We start from the raw sequence: 25,555 nt of genomic DNA, 5'->3' as shown, positions 1-25,555 counted from the left end.
CTAGTACGTTGGCTTCTCTGTGGTAGGACATTCTAGTACGTTAGCTTCTCTGTGGTAGGACATTCTACTTCTCTGTGGTAGGACATTCTAGTACTCAGTCAAGTAAGAGCAATTAAAGGAAGGTAAATCAAGCTTACAATCTCTGCAATGTAGGGAAAAAACTAACTGTTTTCAGGTGATTTTGTTGTGTATAGAAAACACAAAACAATTTTTTATTTTTCTCCAAATTGAATCGATTGTAAGTTTGATTTTACTTCATTATGTTGCTCTTACTTGACCGAGTACCAGTTTGTCCTACCATAGAGTAGGTAACATGCCAAAAAATTGTATACCACAGAGTCAAGTTGTTAATATGAAAATAGTCTATTCAAGGTGTATTTTTTTCATGCCCCACATATGATAATAGGGAGCATTATGTTTTTTGGCCTGTGTGTCAGTTCATTCATCCTATATCATGTTATTTTTAAGGTAGTCTTCCATGAAATTTAACATGAACTTAAAACTTAGTACATATGTTACTGTGATGTGAAGTTTTTGAAATATATGCCAAATTATGGTTATGATACAGATTGCAAGTTCACTGAATAGGGAATGGTGTTCTAGCAATGGACACTTTTTGTCCCCCGCGCAATGCTTTGCGGGGACATGGAAATACCAGGCGTCTGTCCGTGTGTCCGCCCATCCGGTCTTGTTAGCCCTCTCACAGGTACAATTCTTGCCAGATCTTTATAAAACTTATACTATAGGTTAATATCAGCAATATCTCGGACAAGTTGTATAATGGTGGACGTACATCCCAAAGTTGGTTTCCATTCTCTAACTTGAGCTTGCCTCAACCAAATGTTATGAAACTTATACACAATACTTATTACCACAAAACACAGATCAAGTTTGAATTTTGGTGGCGTCACTATAATCGTTCTAGAGTTATGCCCCTTTACATTTAGAAAAATTGCTGAATTTTTCGTTTCCGTTCTCATTCTTTAGTTTGCCTCAACCAAATGTTATGAAACTTATACACAGTGCTTATTACCACATAATACAGACAATGTTTGAAAATGGGGGGGTGTCACTTTTACCGTTCTTGAGTTATGTCCCTTTATAAACATACGAATTGCTGAATTTTTCGTTTTCTTTCTATAACTTTAGTTTGCCTCAACCAAATGTTATGAAACTTATACACAATGCTTATTACCACAAATTACAGATCAAGTTTGAATTTTGGTGGTGTCACATTTACCGATCTAGAGTTATGCCTGTTTACAAATGGAAATATTACTGAATTTTTCGTTTCCCTTCTCTAACTTAAGTTTGCCTCCACCAAATGTTATGAATCTTATACACATTGCTTATTACCACAAAACACAGATCAAGTACAAATTTGGGTAGTGTCACTTTTACCGTTCTTCAGTTATGTCCCTTTATAACTTTATATGATATGCAAGCGGGGGCATCATCTGTGTCCCATGGACACATTCCCCATTTATTTCTAAAGAGTTATGCCCCTTGGAAATATTAAATTTATGGAAAATGGCCTTGTTAGCGATCTCATGGGTACAATTCTTGCCAGATTTTTATAAAACTTATGCTACAGGTTAGTATCAGCAATATCTCGAACAAGTTCTATAATGGTGGACGATCGACTTTTTTTAAAAGAGTTATGCCCCCTGGAAATATTAGATTTATGGAAAATGGCCTCGTTAACGCTCCAAAAAAAAAGTTTTTTATTTAGTTATTGCCCTTGTACCTTTGATACATAAAATATGTGCAACCAGGGGGACATTGGAACTCTGTTCTTTTATTTTATTTTGATAACAAAGGAGAAAAATTTATGTATCAAATTAAAGTTTGAAACAAATTCATAAAATGTTTATATGGTTATATTTTTATTTCATGAACATGTGTGAACTTTAAACTGTTTAGTACTTAGATATAAGATTGAACCAAATAAGGACAGAATGCCAAAATTTATTTTAAAGGGTATATGGAGAGATCTTTGAATTGAGCAGACTATTACCATGTTCACACTATGAAATCTGCTCTGGGTCGAAACTCGATAGTTAACCTGAATTCATTTCCCCAGTTCACACTTCTTAAAATTTAACCCACTTTGGTATTTTCCCTCCCAACATGTATGCACCAAAGTTGTCACTTAAATTTATCAGCTGGAGTTTTTTTTATCCCCCCCCCGTAGTGGAGGGGGCATTAAGTTTTACCCTTGTCCGTCCGTACGTCTATACATCCTGAAATTGGTTTCCGTTCTCTAACTTAAGTTTGCCTCAACCAAATGTTATGAAACTTATACAAAATGCTTAGTTCCACAAAACACAGAATTTGGGTGGCGTCACTTTTACCTTTCTAGAGTTATGCCTCTTAACAAATGGAAATATTGCTGAATTTTTCGTTTCCATTCTCTAACTTAAGTTTGCCTTCACCAATAGTTATGAATCTTATACACAATGCTTATTACCACAAAACACAGTTCAAGTTTGAATTTTGGTGGTGTCTTTTTTACCATTCTAGAGTTATGTCCTTTACAAACGGAAAAATTGCTGAATTTTTTGTTTCCGTTCTCTAACTTAAGTTTGCTTTAACCAAATGTTATGAAACTTATACAAAATGCTTATTACCACAAAACACAGGTCAAGTACAAATTTGAGTAGCATCACTTTTACTGTTCTTGAGTTATGTCCCTTTATAACGTTATATGCAAGCTGGGGCATCATCTGTGTCCAATGGACACATTCCCCATTTATTTCACATTCTTTGCATCGCAGAAGCATTATTCAAAAGTCTGAAATTCTTTCCTGCACTTCTGCACAATTTCAGAGGAAACCCATATTACTCGCCTTCCCTTCAATGTTTGTGAATACATAAATATTCCATGTGGAGGAGTAAAGCTCCTTTTTTATCTTGCCCTCTCCCAATATAAATAGCTAGATTCTTGTCTTCTCTTCCTTCCACTCAAGACTACATTTTTATAAGACGGCAAAAAAATTTTGCGGTTGTATATTGCTATCACGTCGTCGGCGTCGTCCGAAGACATTTGGTTTCTGGACAATAACTTTAGTTTAAGTGTATGGATCTCTATGAAATTTTATCAAAAGGTTTAATACCACAAAAGAAAGGTTGGGATTGTTTTTGGGGGTGATTGTCCCAACCGTTAAGGAATTAGGGGCTAAAAAGGGGCCAAAAACAAGCATTTTTGTAGTTTCAGGACAATTACTTGTGTATAAGTATTTTGATTGCTCTAAAATTGTACCACAAGGTTCAATACCACAAGTAGAAGGTTCAGATTCATTTTGCGGGTAATTGCCCAAACCGTTCAGGAATTAGGGGCCAAAAAGGGTCTAAAACAAGCATTTTTTTAGTTTTCAAACAATATCTTGTGTTTAAGTGTATGGATGTCTCTTAAATTGTATCACTTTTTTTTTCCTTCAAGATTTAAGAAATTTCAATTTTCCATAGAAAAATTGGGAGTCACAATTTTTTTGCTAATTCTTTGTATACAGTCTGAAAACAGATTTACTTGGTATATATTGTGCAACAGCACAGTGTATTTCACAACAGCAAAGATCTTCAATTGAATATAAATTCAAATCATATAACTAATTTCAAGTTTTTTGACTACATTTATTCTGTGTCAGAAACCTATAATGTGTCAAATATATTTAATTACAATCCAAATTCAGACCTGTATCAAGCTTGAATATGTGTCCATTTTTGCCCCAACTATTCAGGGTTGGACCTCTGCGGTTGTATCCCGCTGCACTCTGCAAAGCAGTTTATTTTACTTACAACAGATTATGGACTCTAAATTTAGGAAATGTTAAGGGCTTATATAGTTTTCCAGAATTAATTGAATGGGGATTTGGGGGGGGGGGGGGGGGGGGCGGGGGTGTCAGAAGGCACTTTTATTAAAATTTGATGGTTGGCGGTTATTTTGGACTGGTAGCCTTAACAATAATATTTAATAATCAATTAAAATTTAATGCATGGAGGGGTTAAATTTAAATAAAAGTGCCTTTGCCTTTTACCCCCAGAGGTTAAATAAAAAATGCTTATTTATAAGTGCAGTCCTACACAACAAATATGTGATCGAAAATGAATGACGATTTGATAAACTGTATGGGGTTCAAGGTGTAAGTGATATATACCATATCCATATAGAACTAATATTTAGGTATAGGATTATTTTGCAATACAGTCAGGAACAGATCCAGAAGGAGCATAGGCCTTTTGACTAAAAAAAAAAGTATGTACATTATTTTACTGCCTAGCCCCTTTTTTTCAATGGGCCCTATGTAACTCCGTTTTGGAAAATCCTGGATCTGCCACTGACAGTTGCAGGTTTACAGTTATTCAAAAAAACTTAATTGAGATAAATTAATTCTATTATTAATTTCTTGTCATTGTAGGAAAAATAAGAAGACAGAGTATGCTGTTTTGATCCATGTGACATGATTAGATTATGTATTTAAATGAGCTTGCTGTTTTAATCCATGTCATGTGATTAGATCATGTGACTGACATGTGATACATTTCATGTGATAATCAAAGCAAAATTTTCTAATGTGCAAAACAGTGCTGTTGAATGACAAACTATACATATGATAATTGCTGTTAATTGATTTTTTAGTAAAAAATAGTGTGTGCATGCTGAAATTACGATTTTTACTAGTTACCTCTCATTTTTAAGTTATCTTAAAAATGAAATTCAAACATAACAAGGTCTTGTATTTTTATTTTAAATTTTTACTTTGTCAAAACAAATATGAGACATATGAATTTCATCAATATTTAGAATAAAGTTATTAGGAGCCAAGTTGACATTAGTTTATAAAAATACCCCTTTGACAGTTTTAAGTAGCATGTATAAAGATAGCAATTATATGTTGATTGCTATGCTGGTTTTCAATAAAAGATAAAATATTTTAAAGTTGAACAGTAGATATTTTTTGTATTTTATGAAATAACATATCATGCTTGGTGCTTCTCATATAATTGCAATTTTTTATGACAGAACTTTTTTTTTGCTTTAAGTGCTTTAGAATAATTCTACTTTAATAATGCACAGAATCAGTCGTTTTATAAATAAGATTGCGGACAAGCTCTAACAAAATAATTTTGGAGTTCTTGATTTTTCTGCATTAGTGAAGAGATTTGTTAATATTCTAGAAAAATTATATCATATAAAGCCATATAGTATAAGAGATATTTTGAAAGTGCTGAAAAAGAGAAGCTAGTTACGACTCGATTGATGATAAAATTTGCATTTAAAGGTGTCATGAGTGAAATTTTCAATTCTTATCCTTTAAGAAAGTTTACATAATGAATGAAAATTTGAAGAAATAAATTGTATTAAACACAAGAAATGAATTCGAATGGCTTTCTTTATTAAGATAGATAACTCTCCAGGTTCTAATTTGACTGGCTTATCATTATCAATAGACAGAAATCGGTAGCTGCCATATTGAACTTCATCTTCATCCGACCATGTAACAATTTGTTTAACTCAGGCAAACATTTTAAAGGCTGTTATTAATTATTATGATTCTTCTTGATCTGTGTATATTGAAAAGAAACCACCGATTTTTCATCATTGGTCATATTTACTGTGCCATGTGATGTATTTGTTCATTGTATTGTAATGTAGGATTGTAACATAAATTGTAACACAACAAATAATGACATAGAACACAACAAATTATGAAATAATACACAAGCATATTATGACATGAAATGAAAACATTTAAAGGCATAGAACATAGCCTAATATTGCATGGACTATGACGTGCTTTGAAAAAACAAATAATGTTTTTATAGTCTTTTTTTTTTTAAAGTTTATATTAAACTTTTGATAACACCAATGATCATAATTTTTTACAATGGAGAATAATAGTAACTATTTATACCTTGCTCTCAGGAGTTATATACAGTGGATTCATTATTTAGCATTGTATACTAGGATTTGAGATGTACATGGAAACCTAGCATTGTATACTAGTAACAGAGATATACAAGAAAACCTTGCATTTAATTTGCAGGGAAAGACAACTTTTTGATTGATTTTTTAAGAGGTAGTGACAAAAGCTTTAATTTTTTTTCGTAAACTGTGAATAATCATATGGCATTGGATATTGCTGTTAACTGGTCACTAAAAGATTGTTGGCTGCAGCAATAGAAGTAGATAACAAGAATCCAGTTTACTATACTGGATCCTGTCTATGTAATTTTAACTGGGATTGAACAATCAATGGATGATTATAGACAGCTTTACACAGAGAATGGGGTGCATGCTGAAAGTCAATAAAACCATTGCAATGACAATAAACATAAAACCTGAAAAAATTCTTATTTCATCTCGATAGCTATAGGCAAACAAATCAGTCAGTTTCTCCATTGATTTTAAGGACCTGGTTGTATTCAGTACAATTATAACATAAATGAATAGTATAGCATGCGTCATATAGATATTACTAGGAAATTATAACAAGTTATGAAAACTGTATAAACACAACTTTGTAGTAATAAATAACATTCACATGTAGATCTCACTTAATACAATAGAATTATGTTATACATCATGAAAATTAAGTTGCTGTTTCTAAACAAGAAAGTGTGTGTACATATAACTATTCCGCTAGCTATAAGAAATATTAAAGGTATCTATACCATATTACAGGTACATGATATCTTTTCAACATGGTCAATGTTGTACATATGTGGTCATCTCACTGCAACTTGTATATGAAAGATCTTGCTATAAAAAGCTGGCTTGTACTATCATCATTCTCCTTTTACCTCATTTTGTGTATTAAATTAACTCTTTAGAAAAACTAAAATTTGTTAAACCAATTCAATTGATTGGCACTAATCCATGTTATCAAGATAGCTTAGGGATACTCAGATCAAATGAACTTGGTTTATTTTATTGATAACTGTCTTCCAGACAAATCAAAACACAACGTCTATGGAATTTTTGATGCCAAAGTAAAAAGACACTTGATCAAATTTCTGTTTAATTCTTGTACAAGATTCCAAACCACTGATAGCACATTTTTTATATTATTTAATTACTGGTATTCGAAAATGCAAAGTTTTTTTTCACACAAATTGAGGTCTAAAGACAGTGACAATTTTGTTCTTTTTCATTTTTTATGGTTGCATTAATTGAATACTACCAATGCCTTAATGTTCATAATAATACTTCAATAGTTCAAAGGTTACACAATATTTAAAGAAAATAACTGAGAAAACATATAATGTTGTATTGAGAAAAGTTAAAAGTGTCTACAAAATATATGCTTACCAATGATATGCCAGTTATATCTTTTAAAGTAGCTTAACCTATAATGGAAATGATTTTTTGACATTTTCTGATGAATATTTAATTTTCTTAATAATTGAAAAGGTTTTCTAACAATTTAAAAAAGGAATCATTTTTAGACAGAAAGAAGAATTTTGTATTTTAGCCCAGAAATTTTGTACCACTACTTTGTATAATTTTGTAAAGAATGTGTATAAATGTATTACTAATTTATTTTTTCAGTATATTGTAAATGTGACCTTTTATCATGTTTATAGACCATTTGATATAACTTGGTGTTATTTACCTTTTCTGTATTGTCTAAAAAAAAACTATAATTCTGGTCGAATATAAATTAATTTTTCATATTCAGGTTTAGGTTAAAATCTTCAATTAAAACTTGCTCCCGCCTATGATATAAAGAAATACTTTTGAGAAATATATTTGAATTTTTATCTGAATTGCTACATATTTATAAATTTTTATCAGTATGTTTATTCTATCATTTTAGTGTACTCAACAAGTTGAATTACTTAGACTTTATATTAATTTGAACATAAAATATATAATTTTGAAAACATTACAGAAATACAAATTGGTATGATTCAAAAAAGAAATTCTTCCCAGAATTAAACATGCAGTCTGTTAAGTGAACTTTGTGCTGAAGTTTTAATTACGTTTATCAAGATAATTCTATTTTACTATTAAGCTGGTACAGAGTTTATTAAGTATCTGATTCAGTATTAAATGTGTCATTATTAAAAGGTATTTTTAAGCTAACAATGATTTTGTTTTTCTAATTATATATTTCAAAAGATTGATTGTTGTGAATGCAGATTTATTTATAATGCACACTCTCTGGCAGAGTTTGAAACATGTTTACTTGTTTTTATTTATTTAATTGTATACAAAAGGAGAAAGGATATACAGTACCATCCTAGAGCAACAAAGTTGCAAATAAATTTTTGTATAAAAATAATGATATGGTCATTTCAGTTGTATAGTATGACAGTCTAGAGTTACAGTTTGTTATGATTGACACAATCCATACAGTTTTACTGGAAATATTTAGTGTAATTGATCTTCTAATTTCAGTAATCAGTCAGTGTACTTAATTAAATGTGTATTAAATTTACACCTCAGACAATACAGACGATTTCTAAAATACTTGTTGATTTCAGTTTATATTAAAAATATTATATGTTTTAAAATCAAAATATTTTGGCTAATTTGTGGTTACACAAATGAAAAACGAAAAAAATCATTTATTTCATGACTACTACATTTGTTTTTCTTTAAAATGGCTCACTAAAAGAACGATGGGTATACACCAAAATGTACCTAAACATTTAACAAGAAAACTTCTTAAGTTTATTTTGACACTCAACTATATCCCCTCCCTCTATTTGTGTTAATTATACCATTTTGTAGTTTCTGACATGCATGCAAGCCATAACATCACATTTGTATTCACATAACATATAAATCACATCATAATCTGTTGATACCAAATAGTTCGGCTTTTATGATAACTCTTGCATGTAAGATATAAAAAAAAGACACTGTCAATTTTTTACAACTCTTATTCAATTTTTTTTTCACCTCATATCAAAGTAAAATTTTGTAAAATAAATCTGGATAAATATTGAGAAAATTGTGCATGGCTTGATTTGAATGCATACAAGGCAAAATAATTTTCAGATTTCTTTTTTTATTTAAAGATAAGAATATTTTTTACTGGGCGATGTTTTTATTAAAGTACAATATCAATTATTTTTCAAAATTAGAATTCACAAAAAGAGTTTTTTTTCAATAAAATCATGCCTTGCAAAAGTTTTTTAAGCATCAAATAATTAAGTCTTAATCCAGCCCGCTCTGTTAACATGCCAGATTAATTTTCTATTTACCAGTTTTTTATCCTCTTTTTTAAGGTGTTCTATGAAAAAAATGAACTTTTTCCAAACCATATAAATTTATTCAACTGTATAAAAAAATGAGCAGTTTGTATCTGGTCATTTTGATGATAAACCATCGATATTCTATCTGTCTATCTGTTGTATGTAAATGTGTATTTGTCCTTCGATGTGATGCACATATAGCAGTTACAATGTCTGTATAAATACCATATCATGCCTCCATTTTGTAACAAAGTAACACGTTTTCATTACTGATGCCATCATGTCATTTTTACAATAAATGCTAAACTGCAATGTTGTAACATTTATTTATCATATACTCATATCATATTTTTATGTCTTAAAGTTATGTTGTAAATACCATGAACCGAACTTCAAGTTATCCTGTACTAAAAAGTAAAATAACAAAAGGACCGAACTCCAAGGAAAATTCAAAATGGAAAGTCCTTTATCACATGGCAAAATCAAAAGCTCAAGCACATCAAACAAATGGAAAACAACTGTCATATTCCTTACGCGGTACAGGCATTTCCTTATGTAGAAAATGGTGGATTAAACCTGGTTTTATAGCTAGCTAAAGCTCTCACTTGTCTGAGTCTGACAGTGACATAGAATTCCATTGTATTGAAAACAATTTCATACATACAAGACGTCATTGATCCTGCTTTCATGACATTATGATTGTCCATGATTAGTCAGTGAGAAACTTTTATCTTACCAAAGTTCATAATATAGAGCTGAGTGCGGTCTCAGACAAAAGTTTTACTGCACATTTAGAACCTGAATTGCTACATGTATTGGTACAACAAACATTGTGTCTGTTTAATATTTTATATTTTTGGCTTTTACAAATTTTTTTGTGTTGAGCAATTTGATGAGGAGAGGTGAAAGATACCAAAGGGACATTCAAACTCACAAGTCTAAAAAAAATTGACAAAGTCATGGCTAAAATAAGAAAAAAAAAGACAAATAAACAACAGTACACAAAACACAACATAGAAAACTAAAGACTCAGAAACAAAAAAAACCCACCAAAAACTGGGGGTGATAGCAGGTGCTCCAGAAGGGTAAGCAGATCCTGCTCCACATGTGGCACCCGTCTGAAGGTTGGTCCAGAAATGTATTGTATGCACGGAAATGATCATATCATTATTAAAGGACCATATGTTGTTTGGGTAAAGTTAATACAATGCTTCAAAGAATACCATTTTAAAATGAATTGCATATTAAGAGAAATAATTCATTGTAACGAAGCAATCATGTTTTATGAAACTCATAAAATTATATGGTTTAAAGTAAAAACAAATTGAATCAATTATAAGAATGACTTCAGTTTTACCGTTTATTTTATTTGATTTCTGTCACAAAATGATCATCAGTTATACAATACCTTCAGTCTTTCATTCCCATTATAGCTAGCAAACAATATTGTTTGCCTATCTCAAATCTCACTGAAGATGGAACAATAATAAAATTGAGGATGGAAATGGGGAATATGTCAAAGAGACAACAATCCGACCAAAGAGCAGATAACAGCCGAAGGCCTCCAATGGGTCTTCAACGCAGCGAGAAAATCCTGCACACGGAGGTGGTCCTCAGCTGGCCCCTAAATAAAATTGTGTACTAGTTCAGTGAAACTGGACGTCACACTAAACTCCAAAACATATAAAGGAACTAAAATTAAAAAAACATACAAGCTTAAGACTAACAAAGGCCAGAGGCTCCTGACTTGGGACAGGCGCAAAAATGCAGCGGGGTTAAACATGTTTTGTGAGATCTCAACCCTCCCCCTATACCTCAAGCCAGTGTAGAATAAAGAGACACATAGCAATACGTACAGTAAAACTCAGTTTAAAGGAAGTCTGAGTCCGATGTCAGAATAGGTAACAAAAGAAACTAAGCAAAATGACAATGATACATAAATTAACAAAGGACTACTAGCAGTTACCGACATGCCAGCTCTAGACCTCAACTAAACTGATTGAAAGATTATGTCTTTATCATATGAAAATCAGGTACAATCCCTCCCGTTAGGGGTTTAGTATCATACCATCATAACATAAATGAGAAGAACATAACCCGTATCATGCCAATAACTGGTTTTAGAATAAATGTGTTTATTTCCGATGCAAAGACCCTATGAGTGAATCAATATTAATACCACAATATGCAATCCTTAATGATCTGACAACAGTATCGTAACTATTACCCTTCCGAATAAGTCTGTTTAAAGGTTTGGTTAGCTTTTGAGGTGAATGCCGACATTTTTGTGCTTTGTAAAGAATATTACCATCAAATATTGGATGTGAAATACCTGAACGTATAAGATGTCTGCATGTTGATTTATATTTACGAATGATGTCCTTGTACCGATGATAAAATTTAGTAAATGTTTTGACTAGTTTGTGATATCAAAAACCCTGGTGTAATAATTTTTCAGTAATACAGAGATTTCTTTCGTTGAAATCAAATACGTTGTTACATACACGAGCGAATCGAACAAGTTGAGATATATGAACACCATAAGATGGTGACAAGAGAACGTCACCGTCTAAAAATGGATAATTAACAATAGGAAATGAAAAATCATCTCTTTTGTCATAAATTTTGGTATTAAGCTTCCTGTTAAAGATATAGATATCAAGATCCAGGAAATGGATTGTTAGTATTAGCTTTATTTAAAGTCAGTTCGGCAGGATAAATCTCTTTAGTGTACATACTGAAGTCCTCATTATTAAGGGCCAATATATCATCTAAATATCTAAAAGTGTTATTAAATTTTTGAATCAGATGTTATTTCAGCAGTATTAGAGATGTTAAAAAGTACTACCAAATAAAATAATAAATATCAAAAAGGTGGAAAAGATGACCTATGTGTATTTGCCTTATATTCTTAAGTTTGAAGTATGTCATGTGAGTTGTCTTCTATCTTATTTGCATGGTTTGTAGACTACGGAATCTATATGAAGTTCTCATGATATAAAGAAATTTGGACAGGAGCTTGTTTAGAACGAAAGCCTTAACTAAGCTTCTGTCCAAATTTCCTAAAATTCCATGAAGGTTTGACAAAGTTATTGATGACTCACTGAACAACTTTAACCTAAGACTAAATCCGAATTTTAACTGTAAACAAACTAAGTCCATTTATCAGTAAAATAAGGGAAAATGAAAATAAATATTTTCCAAATTTTGCTCTGGATACTGTCTTTTGATTATAAACAAGCTTCTGTCCAAATTTCCTAAAATTCCATGACGTTTTGACAAAGTTATTGATGATTGAAAAACTTAAACCTCAGACTGTATTTACTTGATAACTGTAAAAAAAACTAAGTCCATTTATCAGTAGATAAGGAAAAATTCAAAAAGTAAATATTTTCAAATTTTGCCCTGGTTACTGACCAAAATACAGTATTCAGAGCAAAATTTTGAAAATATTTATTTTCATTTTTCCGTATTTAACTGGTAAATGGACTTCATTTTTTAAAGGCAGTGCTTTAATGCCTTTCTAGCTGCCGTGTTAATATTTCTTTCCGCGATATCCAACTTATCTACGTGGGGGGTCATTTAGCTCCAAGTAGATCCGGAAAATGTTGATTCTCTCCTCTTCTTATTGTGGTATAAAATGTTTTTTGTCTCATTTCATTTACATTGGGAAATAGAGAAACGATCATTGTGTTTTGTTAGTTTTAAAAACTTTTGATATATTTGTATTTTACATTATAAGCAGTCAACCGATTGACAAACTAGAATTATTTGAACTCCTTGTGGAAAGAGGTCGGGTTAATTTCGAGTGTTATCTGCAATCTAGATGTTTATAAATCATTTCAGTCGTTGATATAATAATTAAAGGTCGACTGAACATGAATTATATTATACAATTTAAAGCGCATTTCTGTTTATGCACGCGAACCCGTCTAACGTTATTGTTATTTCGCAGTTATATAAAGTAGCAAATTATCGTTCCTGAATAGGTGGCGCCGTGGTAGCCGATCCTGTACTTCAACTTCCGGATTCAGGACATGCATTTCCAAATGACTTAAAAAGAAGGAAAAGTTGGATCAACGCCATGGCCCATACGAAGATTGGACGAGAACACGATGAAATCGTGCACGCGGAGTCCATCTCAATCAGCTGTTGTTTGCAAGGCACATTTTACTGAAAAAGACTACGTGCAGAAAACTATTCATGGTAAAACTCTATTTTCTTTTTAAAATATATAGTTATATATGTAATCGCCATGCGAATAAACCAAAGTCTGTTTACAACCGCGATTATCGTTTTAGAATAAAAGGGGGTGGTTAATTCAAGACGTCATAATTTTTTGGATTACGATTCAATGTGATCTGTTTGAGATTTTTTGGTGCGTGCTACAATTATAATGATTTCTTACAAGAGGTATATCATACTGAGAATTATTTTAGCAGTAATTATGCTTATGTAGTAATGACAGGAATGCATAAGCTATGCCTCATAGACTTTCTTGAAAAATATCAATGGCAATGTTAACAGGAACAAAACAATGACATGCTCTCATCTATATTATAGTTATTTAGGTACAAACAATGTATGTTTGTTGCATACGTCTCTCATTGTTTGTCCTTTGGATTTACATAACATACATTTTGATGTACATTGAATCAGGCTAACATAGTTTTATCCAGATTGTAATGAATAAATCTAGTTTATATTTTGCCAGGTTACGAGTACAAAGGAATTATAGTTATCTCGTACCATTGTAAACTCGTACCAATGTCAACTCGTACCACTAAACAAAAACTCGTTCCAATGCAAACTCGTACCACTGCTAACTCGTACCATGGTAAATTCATACCATTGTAAACTCGTACCAACTTATTTAAATGCATTCAAATGGTGTTTATTGATGAATATATACTTTAATTTCACTCAATACCTCTTAAGTCTGTAAAATGTATATAATTTGAAATTACAATAGCCAATTTGTAGCTAATTTTCCTTGTCCAATTGGATAGAGAAAACCGTGGCAGATTGGCTTTGTTGTCTCCCTTGAATAGACTCTTTTTTAAACTTTTACTGACAACTATTTGATTTAATTTTTAATCATTCCAAATCAGTAACATTGAAAAGATTTGGGTATTTTTCTATTGTTTCTAAAAGGAATTTTATTTAATGAAAGAATTTATTGATTGTGTTTTAAAGGTTTAAAATTGTTTATGACCAACAGTTAGAAAGTATGAAATTTATTTTTATACAATATTCAGCACATTTCAGCAGAATATGACCATGCTTATATGATTATACAAGTTGATTAGTTAAAGATAAAAAAAACCAAGTTGATTAGTTAATAATCAACCAATAATCACACAATCAAAGGAATTTAATATATTTATTAGCATGGTAATTAAGAAATTACATTCATATTTTTGTCTAAGTTTTCATTAAAATCTGGTATAAATTTCAAAGATATTTTAATTTTTTGTATAAAGCTTAAAAAATAAATAATCATAAAACATTCGTATTTTTGTCTAAGTTTTCATTTAAATCTAGTATAAAATTCAAGTAATTCAACTTTTTTTATTTAGTTTACCAAAAAAAAAATCATAAAACTTTCGTATTTTTGAATATATTTTTAATGGTACGAGTTTGCAGTGGTACGAGTTCTGATTGGTACGACTTCCCAGTGGTACGAGTTTACGTTGGTACGAGTTTACGTGGTACGAGTTTACAATGGTACGAGTTAACTTGCTTCCATACAAAGTATGCATTGCTAATGGAAGTTCATTTAATTATCAAAAAACTAATGTTTTATAACCTTTTTCAGGGCACAAACCCACCATACAGAGACTTAAGTCTACTGCCAATCCCAGCCTATTTTCCTGGACCAAGCAAGAGACTGAATCGTCCGCAAAAAGAAAAATCAGGGCAGTTTCCTGTGAAAACAAAAGAACTAAACTTGATGAATATTGTAGTAGAAATCTAGAGGAAAGTTTTGATTGTAAAGTTGGTTTTCCTGAAGAAGTAATTCATACTGCAGACAGGATTTATGACTGTCCACCACCAACTGCCGAGCTAATGTTGAGCTTCACAGATGGAATTACGCAAACACCATCAATGCCTATATTTTCAGCAGAGAATTTTGAAATGAAGACACGTGACACAGCCATGCATTTTTATACCGGTTTAGAGTTGTATACTAAATTTTTATTTGTTTTGACCACACTTGGTCCAACAGCACATTGTTTGAGATACATATATTTTCAAATTGATAGGGTGTCATTTGAAAATCAGTTTTTTTATGACTTTGATGAAATTGATGCATTATACAACCAACTTTGAACTGTCTAGATTCTAGATTGAAACTAGTGTTAAGAATATTGTGTAAACATGGATTGTTTTTATGTCTAAACAGTGGCGTGAGGCTAACACTTGGCCATTTAGTGGTTTAGTCAGGTATTTTTCGCCATCCAACTTCAAATTAAAGTTTCCTACAACTTGGATTATTATTGACAGCACAGAATATCCCGTGATAAAACCTAAAGCTCCTAGAGCTCAGGCAACCTTTTCATCATATAAAAACAGAAACACTGAAAATACTTGTATGTTCGACACCTGGTGGTTTAGTCAACTATGTCTCTAATGCATATGTTGGTTGTACCAGTGACTGTGAAATAGTTGAAAGATGTAGAATAGTTCAATTATGTGATCCAGGTGACAGTGTGATGGCAGACAAAGGTTTAAATGTGCAAGATTTGTTTGCTCACTTTTTTCAAAAAAAGAAACAGAATTAGTTCCAAAACTCTTATACGGGATAGAAAAGTCTCCAATTAACACGTGCACATAGAGCTAATTATTGGACTTGGCAAAACATACAAAATTCTAATAAATCCTATGAATGGAACTGAAACAAAACTTTCATCTGAAATAACATTTAGTTGTTTTATGTTGTGTAATTTTAGAACTTGTATTGTGCCAAAGGATGCATAAATAAAAGTGACGCAATGAAGTTTGTTCTGATATATATATATAAATATTATTTACAATTACATGCACATGTAAATTGTAATGCATATAAAAATAAGGAGATGTGGTATGATATTCAGTGAGTTTATCGAACCCAAGTGCATAAGAAATGGGTTAAGCAGTTACAGGTGTTACTGTCACCATACAATCTCCAACAATTAGAATAACTTGTACCGTGTAAAAAATTTCAGAGATCTTACAACTAAGTTTTTTGTCTCACCTTGACTATGGTGAATTGTTTATATCTGTTGATGTAAATATAAAAAAGAAGATGTGGTATGATTGCCAATGAGACAACTCTCCACAAGAGACCAAATGACACAGAAATTAACAGCTGTATAGGTCACAGTACGGCCTTCAACAATGAGCAAAGCACATACCGCACAGTGAGCTATAAAAGGCCCCGAAATGACAATGTAAAACAATTCAAACAAGAAAACTAAAGGCCTCATTTATGTACAAAAAATGAACGAATAACAAATATGCAACACATAAACAAACGACAACCACTGAATTACAAGCTCCTGACTTGGGACAGGCACATACATTTACATACAGAATGTGGCGGGGTTAAACATGTTCGCGGGATCCCAACCCACCCCCTAACCTGGGACAGTGGTGTAACAGTACAATATAAGAGCGAACTATAAAAATCAGTCGAAAGAGGCTTAACTCATCAGATGGATAAATACAAATACAAGTGGACGTGGCCAGGTAGTTGTACATCCAAACAACAAAAAGACACTAAGTACAGATCTGAGAGTACTCGCATTTACTGACAGCTAGTTCAAAGCCACAAACAACTGATAAAAAAATCTTGCATCTAAGACTAAATTATCAATCCGTAAGCTCCCTTTAGAATTTTATAAATTTTAGATTTTACATTTCTGAGTTATGGGGTTTTATTCATTAAAAAGGGGGGGATTTTCCAGTTTTTGGACAACAACTCAAAAATGCTTTAAGCAGTTCGCATGAAACTTTGGTGAATTATTTATAGCTATTGATGTAATCTCCCTATTGATTTTCATAAATTTCAAATATGACATTGAGAAGAAATTGAACTTTATTTGTTTATAGTCTGGCAACAGATTTATTAAGTATTGCGCAACAGCACAGTGTATTGCACAACAGCAAGAAATCTTTAATTGAATATAAATTCAATTCATATAACCGATTTCAAGTTCTTTGACTACATTTATTCAGAAACTATAATATGTCAAATATTTAATTACAATCCAAATTCAGACCTGTATCAAGCTTGAATATTGTGTCCATTTTTGCCCCAATTGTTCAGGGTTGGTCCTCTGTGGGTGTATCCAGCTGCGCTCAGCGAATCAGTTTATTACTTAATTAAGAACTCCTTTTTGTCGAGCCTGCGACTTTTGTCGCAGAAAGCTTGACATAGGGATAGTGATCCGGCGGCAGTGTTAGCTAACTTCTTAAAAGCTTTATATTTTAGAAGGTGGAAGGTCTGGATGCTTCATACTTTGTATATGGATGCCTCATGTTACGAAGTTTCCGTCAGTCACATGTCCAATGTCCTTGACCTCATTTTCATGGTTCAGTGACTACTTGAAAAAAAAGTTAAGATTTTTTGTAATGTTGAATTCTCTCTTATTATAAGTAATAGGATAAGTATATTTGGTATGTGCACACCTTGCAAGGTCCTCATGCCCGTCAGACAGTTTTCACTTGACCTCTACCTCATTTCATGGATCAGTGAACAAGGTTAAGTTTTGGTGGTCAAGTCCATATCTCAGATACTATAAGCAATAGGTCTAGTATATTCGGTGTATGGAAGGACTGTAAGGTGTACATGTCCAACTGGCAGGTGTCATCTGATCTTGACCTCATTTTCATGGTTCAGTGGTTATAGTTAAGTTTTTGTGTTTTGGTCTGTTTTTGTGATACTGTATGCAATAGGTCTACTATATTTGGTGTATGGAATGATTGTAAGGTGTACATGTCTAGCTGGCAGGTGTCATCTGACCTTGACCTCATTTACACGGTTCAGTGGTCAAAGTTAAGTTTTTGAGTTTTGTCTTTTTTTCTAATACTATATGCAATAGTTCAACTATATTTGGTGTATGGAAATATTTTATGATCTATATGTCAGTCACGCAGGTTTTTTTTTACCTTGACCTCATTTTCAAGGTTCATTGCTCAGTTTTAAGTTTTTGTGTTTTGGTCTGTTTTTCTTAAACTATAAGCAATAGGTCAACTATATTTGTTGTATGGAAGAATTGTTAGCTGTACATGCCTGCCTAGCATGGTTCATCTGACCTTGACCTCATTTTCTTGGTTCATTGGTCAATGTTTAGTTTACTTGGTTAATGTTGAGTTTATGTGACAGTTGTAATAAAGCTTTATATTTAGGACTATCAACATAATATCAATGATTAGTAAAGAAGGCGAGACATTTCAGCGTGTGCACTCTTGTTTCATTCATAAATTACTTTATACTTGGAAATATAATTTTGCTTGGAGTTATAGTTTCTAAAAAAAGTATTGTCATTGAAAGAGTTGACATGTTGCAATGTACATTTATTCTACATAGTTCTATGGTACCAAATCAAAAGTTTATATTAAAGAAAGAAGTCAAAGGTTTCCCATCATAGTTTAGTTACATACATTTTTTTTGTACCTGAGGTCGTTGAATATAGATCATTATATAAATAAGGAGATGTGTTATGATTGCCAATGAAACAACTATCATCCATACATTGTACTTACCAGTAACAAACCACATTTGCAAAGTTGAATAAAATTCAGTTGATAACATTTACTTATTACTTAAAAGAAAATGCCAAACTATTTTAAACAGTATTTGACTATAAACATAGATAAAAAAGGTACAAACTGGACATAATGCACTAGTTCATAAACAAGTGAGAACAATCGCCTTCATATAGTGCTCAGAATATGACATTCATAAAACTTGTTCAATATCATTAGAGAACTCTAAATCTTAAATACTGAAAGCCACCTCTGATAAGTACAATGTACTATGCAAGATAATGATATAACTGGACTAAAAATACACACAACCTGTAATTAACTGCCTTTACAGCGCTTTCGCGCTTTGATTTAATTTAACAAATAGATACAATCTGGGGTTAAAGTTTGTTACACATCAATTACTTTATCAAACATTCATTGAATTTTATGAAAGTTTGGCAGAAGCTTTTTTATGATTAAGAAATAATGTCCGAAGCAAACTTTTGAAAATATATTTTTTGTCATTTCAGTATTTATCTGATAGATGGACTTGGTTTTTAAAGTTAATATTTACACACGGTCTGGTATTAAACTCTTTTCACATAATGAATTTGTAAACCTGTATTGATTATGAAACTTGGATAGAAGCTACCAAGTGATGAAGTTAAAATCATCCCTTCGTAAATTTTACGGACGCCATCACGAGTTGATTGACCGTTAGAGAATATCCGTTTCACAGATGACAGTGGATATGTTCCAATTGTCATAACTACAACCCCGTCCCTTTTTCTCAGAATGTGACCTACCGAATTAGACTTATTACCGGGTTTGTACTTACATGAGCAACACGGCGGGTGCCACATGTGGAGCAGGATGTGCTTACCCTTCCGGAGCACCTGAGATCACCCCCAGTTTTTGGTGGGGTTCGTGTTTTTTTTTTCTTTTTTTTGTGTTGTGTTTTGTGTACTGTTGTTTGTCTGTTTGTCTATTTCTTTTTTAGCCATGGCGTTAACGTTATCAGTTTATTTTTGACTTATGAGTTTGAATGTCCCTTTGTTATCTTTCGACTCTCTTTTTCTAGACTATGAAATAGTATCTAAAGAAAAAAGTTTGATTTTTTTTTTAAATTCTGTATTTTACTGATAAATGGACTCACTTTTTATGTCAACATTACACTTTTACACTGACAGCAGCAATCAAGGTGAGACACAGGGTTCCGCGGAACCTCTTATGATTTTTTTTATCATTCGTTGGCACTATTTCGATAAAAAAAACTCATCATAGATACCAGGCTTACAATTGGTTATGCCAAACGCGCGTTTCGTCTACAATACCACTGCTGGTGGACTTTTGGTCCCAATGAGAATTTCATAAGCTCAGTTCTTTGCCACTGATATGATTTATAAAAAAACTTAAATTTTCGGTTGATCAATTAAGAAAATTTTAGAAATTAAGGTGTGAACTCCCTCAGGCAAGACTACCTTTAGATCATTTTGACTGTTCATAGAAGGACCCTATTAGTTGATTGGAGGCTCTTGGTTTTCACAGTTTCTTGTTGGTTAATCTAAAATCTGCTTAAAAAGTAGTCTCTCATTCAGTCTAAAAAGTGCATACTTACGTTATTACATTTCCGTATAAATACCATTACAGGCCTCCATCTTGTAAGGTAACACGTTTTCATTACTGATGCCATCATGTAATTTTTACAATAAATACTAAACTGCAGTGTTGTTATATTTATTTATCATATACTCATATATTTTTAAGTTCCTAATGTTATGTCTTAAATACCATGAACCCATTTGACAGGAACTTCAAGTTGTCCTCTGCTAAAAAAGAGGGACGAAAGATACCAGAGGGACAGTCAAACTCATAGATCGAAAACAAACTGACAACATCATGGCAAAAAATAAAAAGACAAACAGACAAATAATAGTACAGATGACACAACAAAGAAAACTAACGACTAAGCAACACGAACCCCACCAAAAACTGGGGGTGATCTCAGGTGCTCCGGAAGAGTAAGCAGATCCTGCTCCACATGTGGCACCCGTCGTGCTGCTTATGTTATTACAAATCCGGGAAATAGTCTAATTCGGTAAGTCACATTCGTGAAAAGGGAAGGGTATTGTAGTTACGACATAAGGAACATATCCGATATCATCTGTGAAACGGTTATTCCATAACGGTCAACCAACTCGTGATGGCGTCCGTAAAATTTACGAAGGGATGACTTCAACTTCACCATTTGGAACTCTTGGTTTAATAGCTTCCTTGTGAGCAGCAATCCTCTATCAAGGAAATCATGATAGGAAACACAAGCCTGGGAATATCGTATCAATTGGGAGATATATACTCCGTATGCAGGCGCTGCTGGAATGTTGCTACATAGAAATGGAAAGTTCACAATAGGGAAGCTGTAAAGTTTTGTTTTCAACCGACCCTCATTGTCAATTTCTAGATGTAAGTCAAGATATGAGGCAGACTTAACTGTATCTGTAGTATCCTTTATCTCTAGTTCGATGGGATAGATTCGTTCAACATAGTCACCAAATTTTGTATTATTTAGTGAGAGAACATCATCTATATAGCGGAACGTAGAGTTAAAGGATATTGCTAACTTCTTATCTCTCTTCCTAAGAAGCTCCTGTATGAAGTCAGCCTCATAATAATAAAGAAACAAGTCGGCAAGAAGAGGGGCACAATTGGTTCCCATTGGAATTCCGACAGTCTGTTGAAAAACACGTCCTCCAAACGTAACAAATATGTTGTCAATCAAGAAATCAAACATCTTGATAATGTCAGTTTCAGAGAATTTTTTGTTTGAATCAGAGTGATTCTTTACAAAGTAGGATTTATCCCTCCCTAAGACAAGATACTTGTATCTACGTTCGCCATTCTTTTTAATGAAACAAAGTAATACCAACTCTTTCAATTTGTCTTTTAGTTTGGAATGGGGAATACTTGTGTAAAGTGTAGAAAAGTCAAATGTTTTAATACTATTGCAAGATGAGAGAGTCTTAGATTGTATGTACTCTAAAAGATCTTTGGAATTTTTTAGTATCCACATCTGATTCACGCCACCTTTAGAATAGGCAGTTTCACAATAACTTTGGAGCCCGGCTTTGATTGCTGATAACATAGATGTTAATAATTTAGAAAGAGGTTTCGTTGAGCACTTGGAAGACCCAGCAATATACCGTTGTTTGTAAGGACACTTATGTAGTTTAGGTATCCAATACAGTGATGGAAGATCCAGTTCTTCGTCTTTGGTTGAAATTCCAAAGGAACATAGAACAGACCTATGATTATCTAGGATTTCCTCTTTGGTAAGTGTCGTGAGGGTATATGTTGAGTTTCCAAGTAAATTGTCAATACCTAATTCATTTATCAAGCAGTTTATGTAATGATATTTACACACAAAAACGATGTTGTTTGGGGCTTTATCTGCGGGGACAACAACATATTTGTCATGGAGGTAGGACAAGTGTTTTGCAACATTTAGGTCTTTAAAAATTGATGTAGCGTGGGTATTGATATGCCCATTTAGTTTCTTAATTCGGATTTGTATCAACGACCTCACAGCCTTAATCCATTCGGAAAGAGTATCTACGTCTTCTTTCTCGCGTTTAGCCCATTGCCTGGCATAATCCTCGACTGAATCCATCAGTATTTTGAAGTTGTATTTCCAATTGATGGATTTAGGCTCGCGATATTTCGGACCTTTGGATAACAAATTTCGCAGGGAAGTGTTATTGACAATGTTGAGGTCTCCGGTAATAACGTGGCCAGTCGGATTATATGTGAATTGGGAACTAGCACAGGTGCAATCAGGAGGTTTAGACTTGAAGTCGTCAATGTTGAGATCCTGCAAAACGTGTTAGTAATTGAAAGTTTTAGTTGCAATTGGTTTGGTATAGGTATAAGAAATTATTGGTACAGACTGATCTTTAAAATAAGGAGGTATTTTCGACTGAACTAATTTATGATGAAGGATATTGCCTAAGTTGACGCCATCGAGACCTTTGTTGGCAAAGGAAAGTTTAAGAAAAGATCTTTTTCTTTTTCATCTTTTCCAATGTGAACTGGTTTGAAAAGTCTGTGACTTGCAATATCCGAAATAATAGCTGTAAGTTTGTATTGGTTTGAATGAGGGTTTGTAACAGTGGTTTCCAAACATAAATTGAACAGAGAATGAAGTTTTGAAAGGGGTAATGAATACAGTTTCGTGCGAATGTGATGAATACCTAACGGCTTTTGTATAAATGGCAGCAAGTCATTAATAGAGACGTCATGCAAAGTAGGTGATGTATAATGCTAAAATTGCATACATACAACACGTAATGGATCCTGCTTTCATGGCATTATAGTTGTCCATGTTAAGTCAGAGAAACACTTCTATCTTACAAAAGTTCATAATATAGAGCTGCATGCGGGCTATTAAAAATAATCTCAGACAAAAGTCTTTATATTCTTTAACAACGTATTGGCTTCGTCACTCCTTTGTAAATATTCGGGTAAAGAATTCAGATTTTAATGTATCATAACTTTACTATCTCTTATGTTTTGTTACTCAGATATACCATTTTTTTTTCATTTAGAATTTACAAATGACCATGCATTTAATCAGTTGATTTAGCTGACTCAGCTATGTTCTTTCATACTCTCTCTTCTGATACTTAGCAGTTGATTTTGCTTTGCTTCTATCTTTGGTACTAACAATTTCTCTTTTGTTCGAAAACTTCAATGCCATGAGTCTCTTCCAAGTGGCAGTTCTATGCTTTAGGGATATCATCATAATTCTTGCTCGATACCTTTTTTTTTAAATACATATATTTGTTCATTGATACAAAATTAGTGACCGTCTCTTTATCCGTTTCTTCTAGCATTTCTTCCCATTCAAATTTAAATTTTGATATAACATTCGAAATTCTGCTGTGAAGTAATTATTTTTTTTTTTTTTTGATTTCTAGAACTTAACATTCCAAGGTTTCAACTTTTTCAGGCACAGTTGACCTAAGATGGTTTCTGTCATTCATTTTAGGCCCCATTTTGTTATAAAGATCATCAAGTATTCATACATATTCAACTTTCCTTTTTTTGTTTAAAGCGTTCCTGATGAAGGTAAATCCAGGAAAGCGCTTCGGGAGCACCACTACTTGTTATTTCCATTCTTTGGCACTGGTTCGATAAATAAACTCATCAAAGATACCAGGCTTGCAATTGGTTGTGTCAGACGTATGTTTCGTCTACAATACCACTGCTGGTGGACTTTTGGTCCCTGGGAGAATTTCATAAGCTCAGTTCTTTGCCACTGATATGATTTATAAGAAACCTTAAGTTTTCGGTTGATCAATTTAGAAATTCTTCAGAAATTAAGGTCTCAACTCCCTTATGCAAGCTTAACTTTAGATCATTTTGGCTGTTCATAGAAGGCCCCTTTGAGTCATATTGAAAGCTCTTTGTGTTTACAGTTTCTCTTTGGTTTGTCTATCATCTGCTTAAAAAGTAGTCTCTAATACAGTCTAAAAAGTGCATTTCGTTTACATAAGACTCATCCGTGGCTCTCGAACACAACAGTTGCAAATAATATTAAATACAAAATAAAAGAGCATTAATAACCGAAATTATTAAAAGTTGTACTAGATACGACTAAGTTAATATATACTTGGGGATAGAAAAACTTCAGCGTTTTGAACATTTTAACATTTCATGAACGATTTTCCCTTGTTGAAGACGGATTGTTATATGCTAGTACACAACATGCTAAAAAAATGTTATGGTTCAGCAGACAATTTCGACACAAACAACATCTCTAAAACCATGTTTGAATATAAAAATAAGATGTCATATGATTGCCAACGAGACAACTCTCCACTGGAGACCAAATGACACAGAAATTAACAACTATAGATCACCGTACGGCCTTCAACAATAAACAAAACCCATACCGCATAGTCAGCTATAAAAGGCCCCGAAATGACAAATGCAAAACAATTCAAACGAGAAAACGTATGGCCTAATTCATGTTCAAAATAATGAACGAAAAACAAATATGATACACAGAAACAAACGACAACCACTGAATTACAGGCTTCTGACTTGGGACAGGCACATACAGAATGTGGCGGTGTTAAACATGTTAGCGGGCGCTCAACCTTCCCCCTAACCTGGGACAGTGGTGTAACAAGACAACATATGTTTTGTCCCAGGTTATTGTTGTCTTTTTGATATTGTTTTACATCCCCCGTTTTTTATTGATATTGTATTTATATTGTGTCATAGATCAAATTTATTCGTTCAGTGTATGTTTATTTGTTTTTGTTAATATGTCGAGTTAAGCCATTTCAATTGACATTTTATAGTGTGTCTTTCTATGTTGTAATGTTACACTACTGTTTCAGGGTAGGGTGAAGGTTGGCGCCTGTTAAAACGTTTAAACCCGCTGTATTTGTTTGCACCTATCCTAAGTCAGGAACCTGTTGTTCATTGGTTGTCGTTTGTTGATGCGGTTCATAAGTGTTTCTCGGTGTGAGCCAAGGCTCTGTGTTGAAGGCCGTACTTTGACCTATAATTGTTAACTTTTTACACATTGTGACTTGGATGGAGTGTT

At 32.7% G+C, this 25,555-nt stretch overlaps 1 protein-coding gene across 4 annotated transcripts in view; it reads left to right on the top strand.

Annotated features, from left to right (window-relative positions):
• The window catches only part of LOC127700213 (cyclin-dependent kinase 17-like), a 91,452-nt gene extending 81,933 nt beyond the window's left edge, over window positions 1-9,519 (top strand). For all 4 annotated transcript variants that reach the window (XM_052203650.1, XM_052203644.1, XM_052203637.1 and 1 more), the window contains one exon: window positions 4,419-9,519. In XM_052203650.1, coding sequence (XP_052059610.1) covers window positions 4,419-4,450 — 32 coding nt within the window. In that variant the 3' untranslated portion in view covers window positions 4,451-9,519. The remainder of the gene's footprint in view (window positions 1-4,418) is intronic.
• The last annotated feature ends 16,036 nt before the right edge of the window (window positions 9,520-25,555 follow it).

This window comes from Mytilus californianus, unplaced genomic scaffold (assembly GCF_021869535.1).
Source record: "Mytilus californianus isolate M0D057914Y unplaced genomic scaffold, xbMytCali1.0.p SCAF_1, whole genome shotgun sequence".
In the NCBI taxonomy this organism is placed as follows: domain Eukaryota; kingdom Metazoa; phylum Mollusca; class Bivalvia; order Mytilida; family Mytilidae; genus Mytilus; species Mytilus californianus.
The sequence above is the reverse complement of the archived record's forward strand: the minus strand, read 5'-3'. Positions and strand labels throughout refer to the sequence as shown.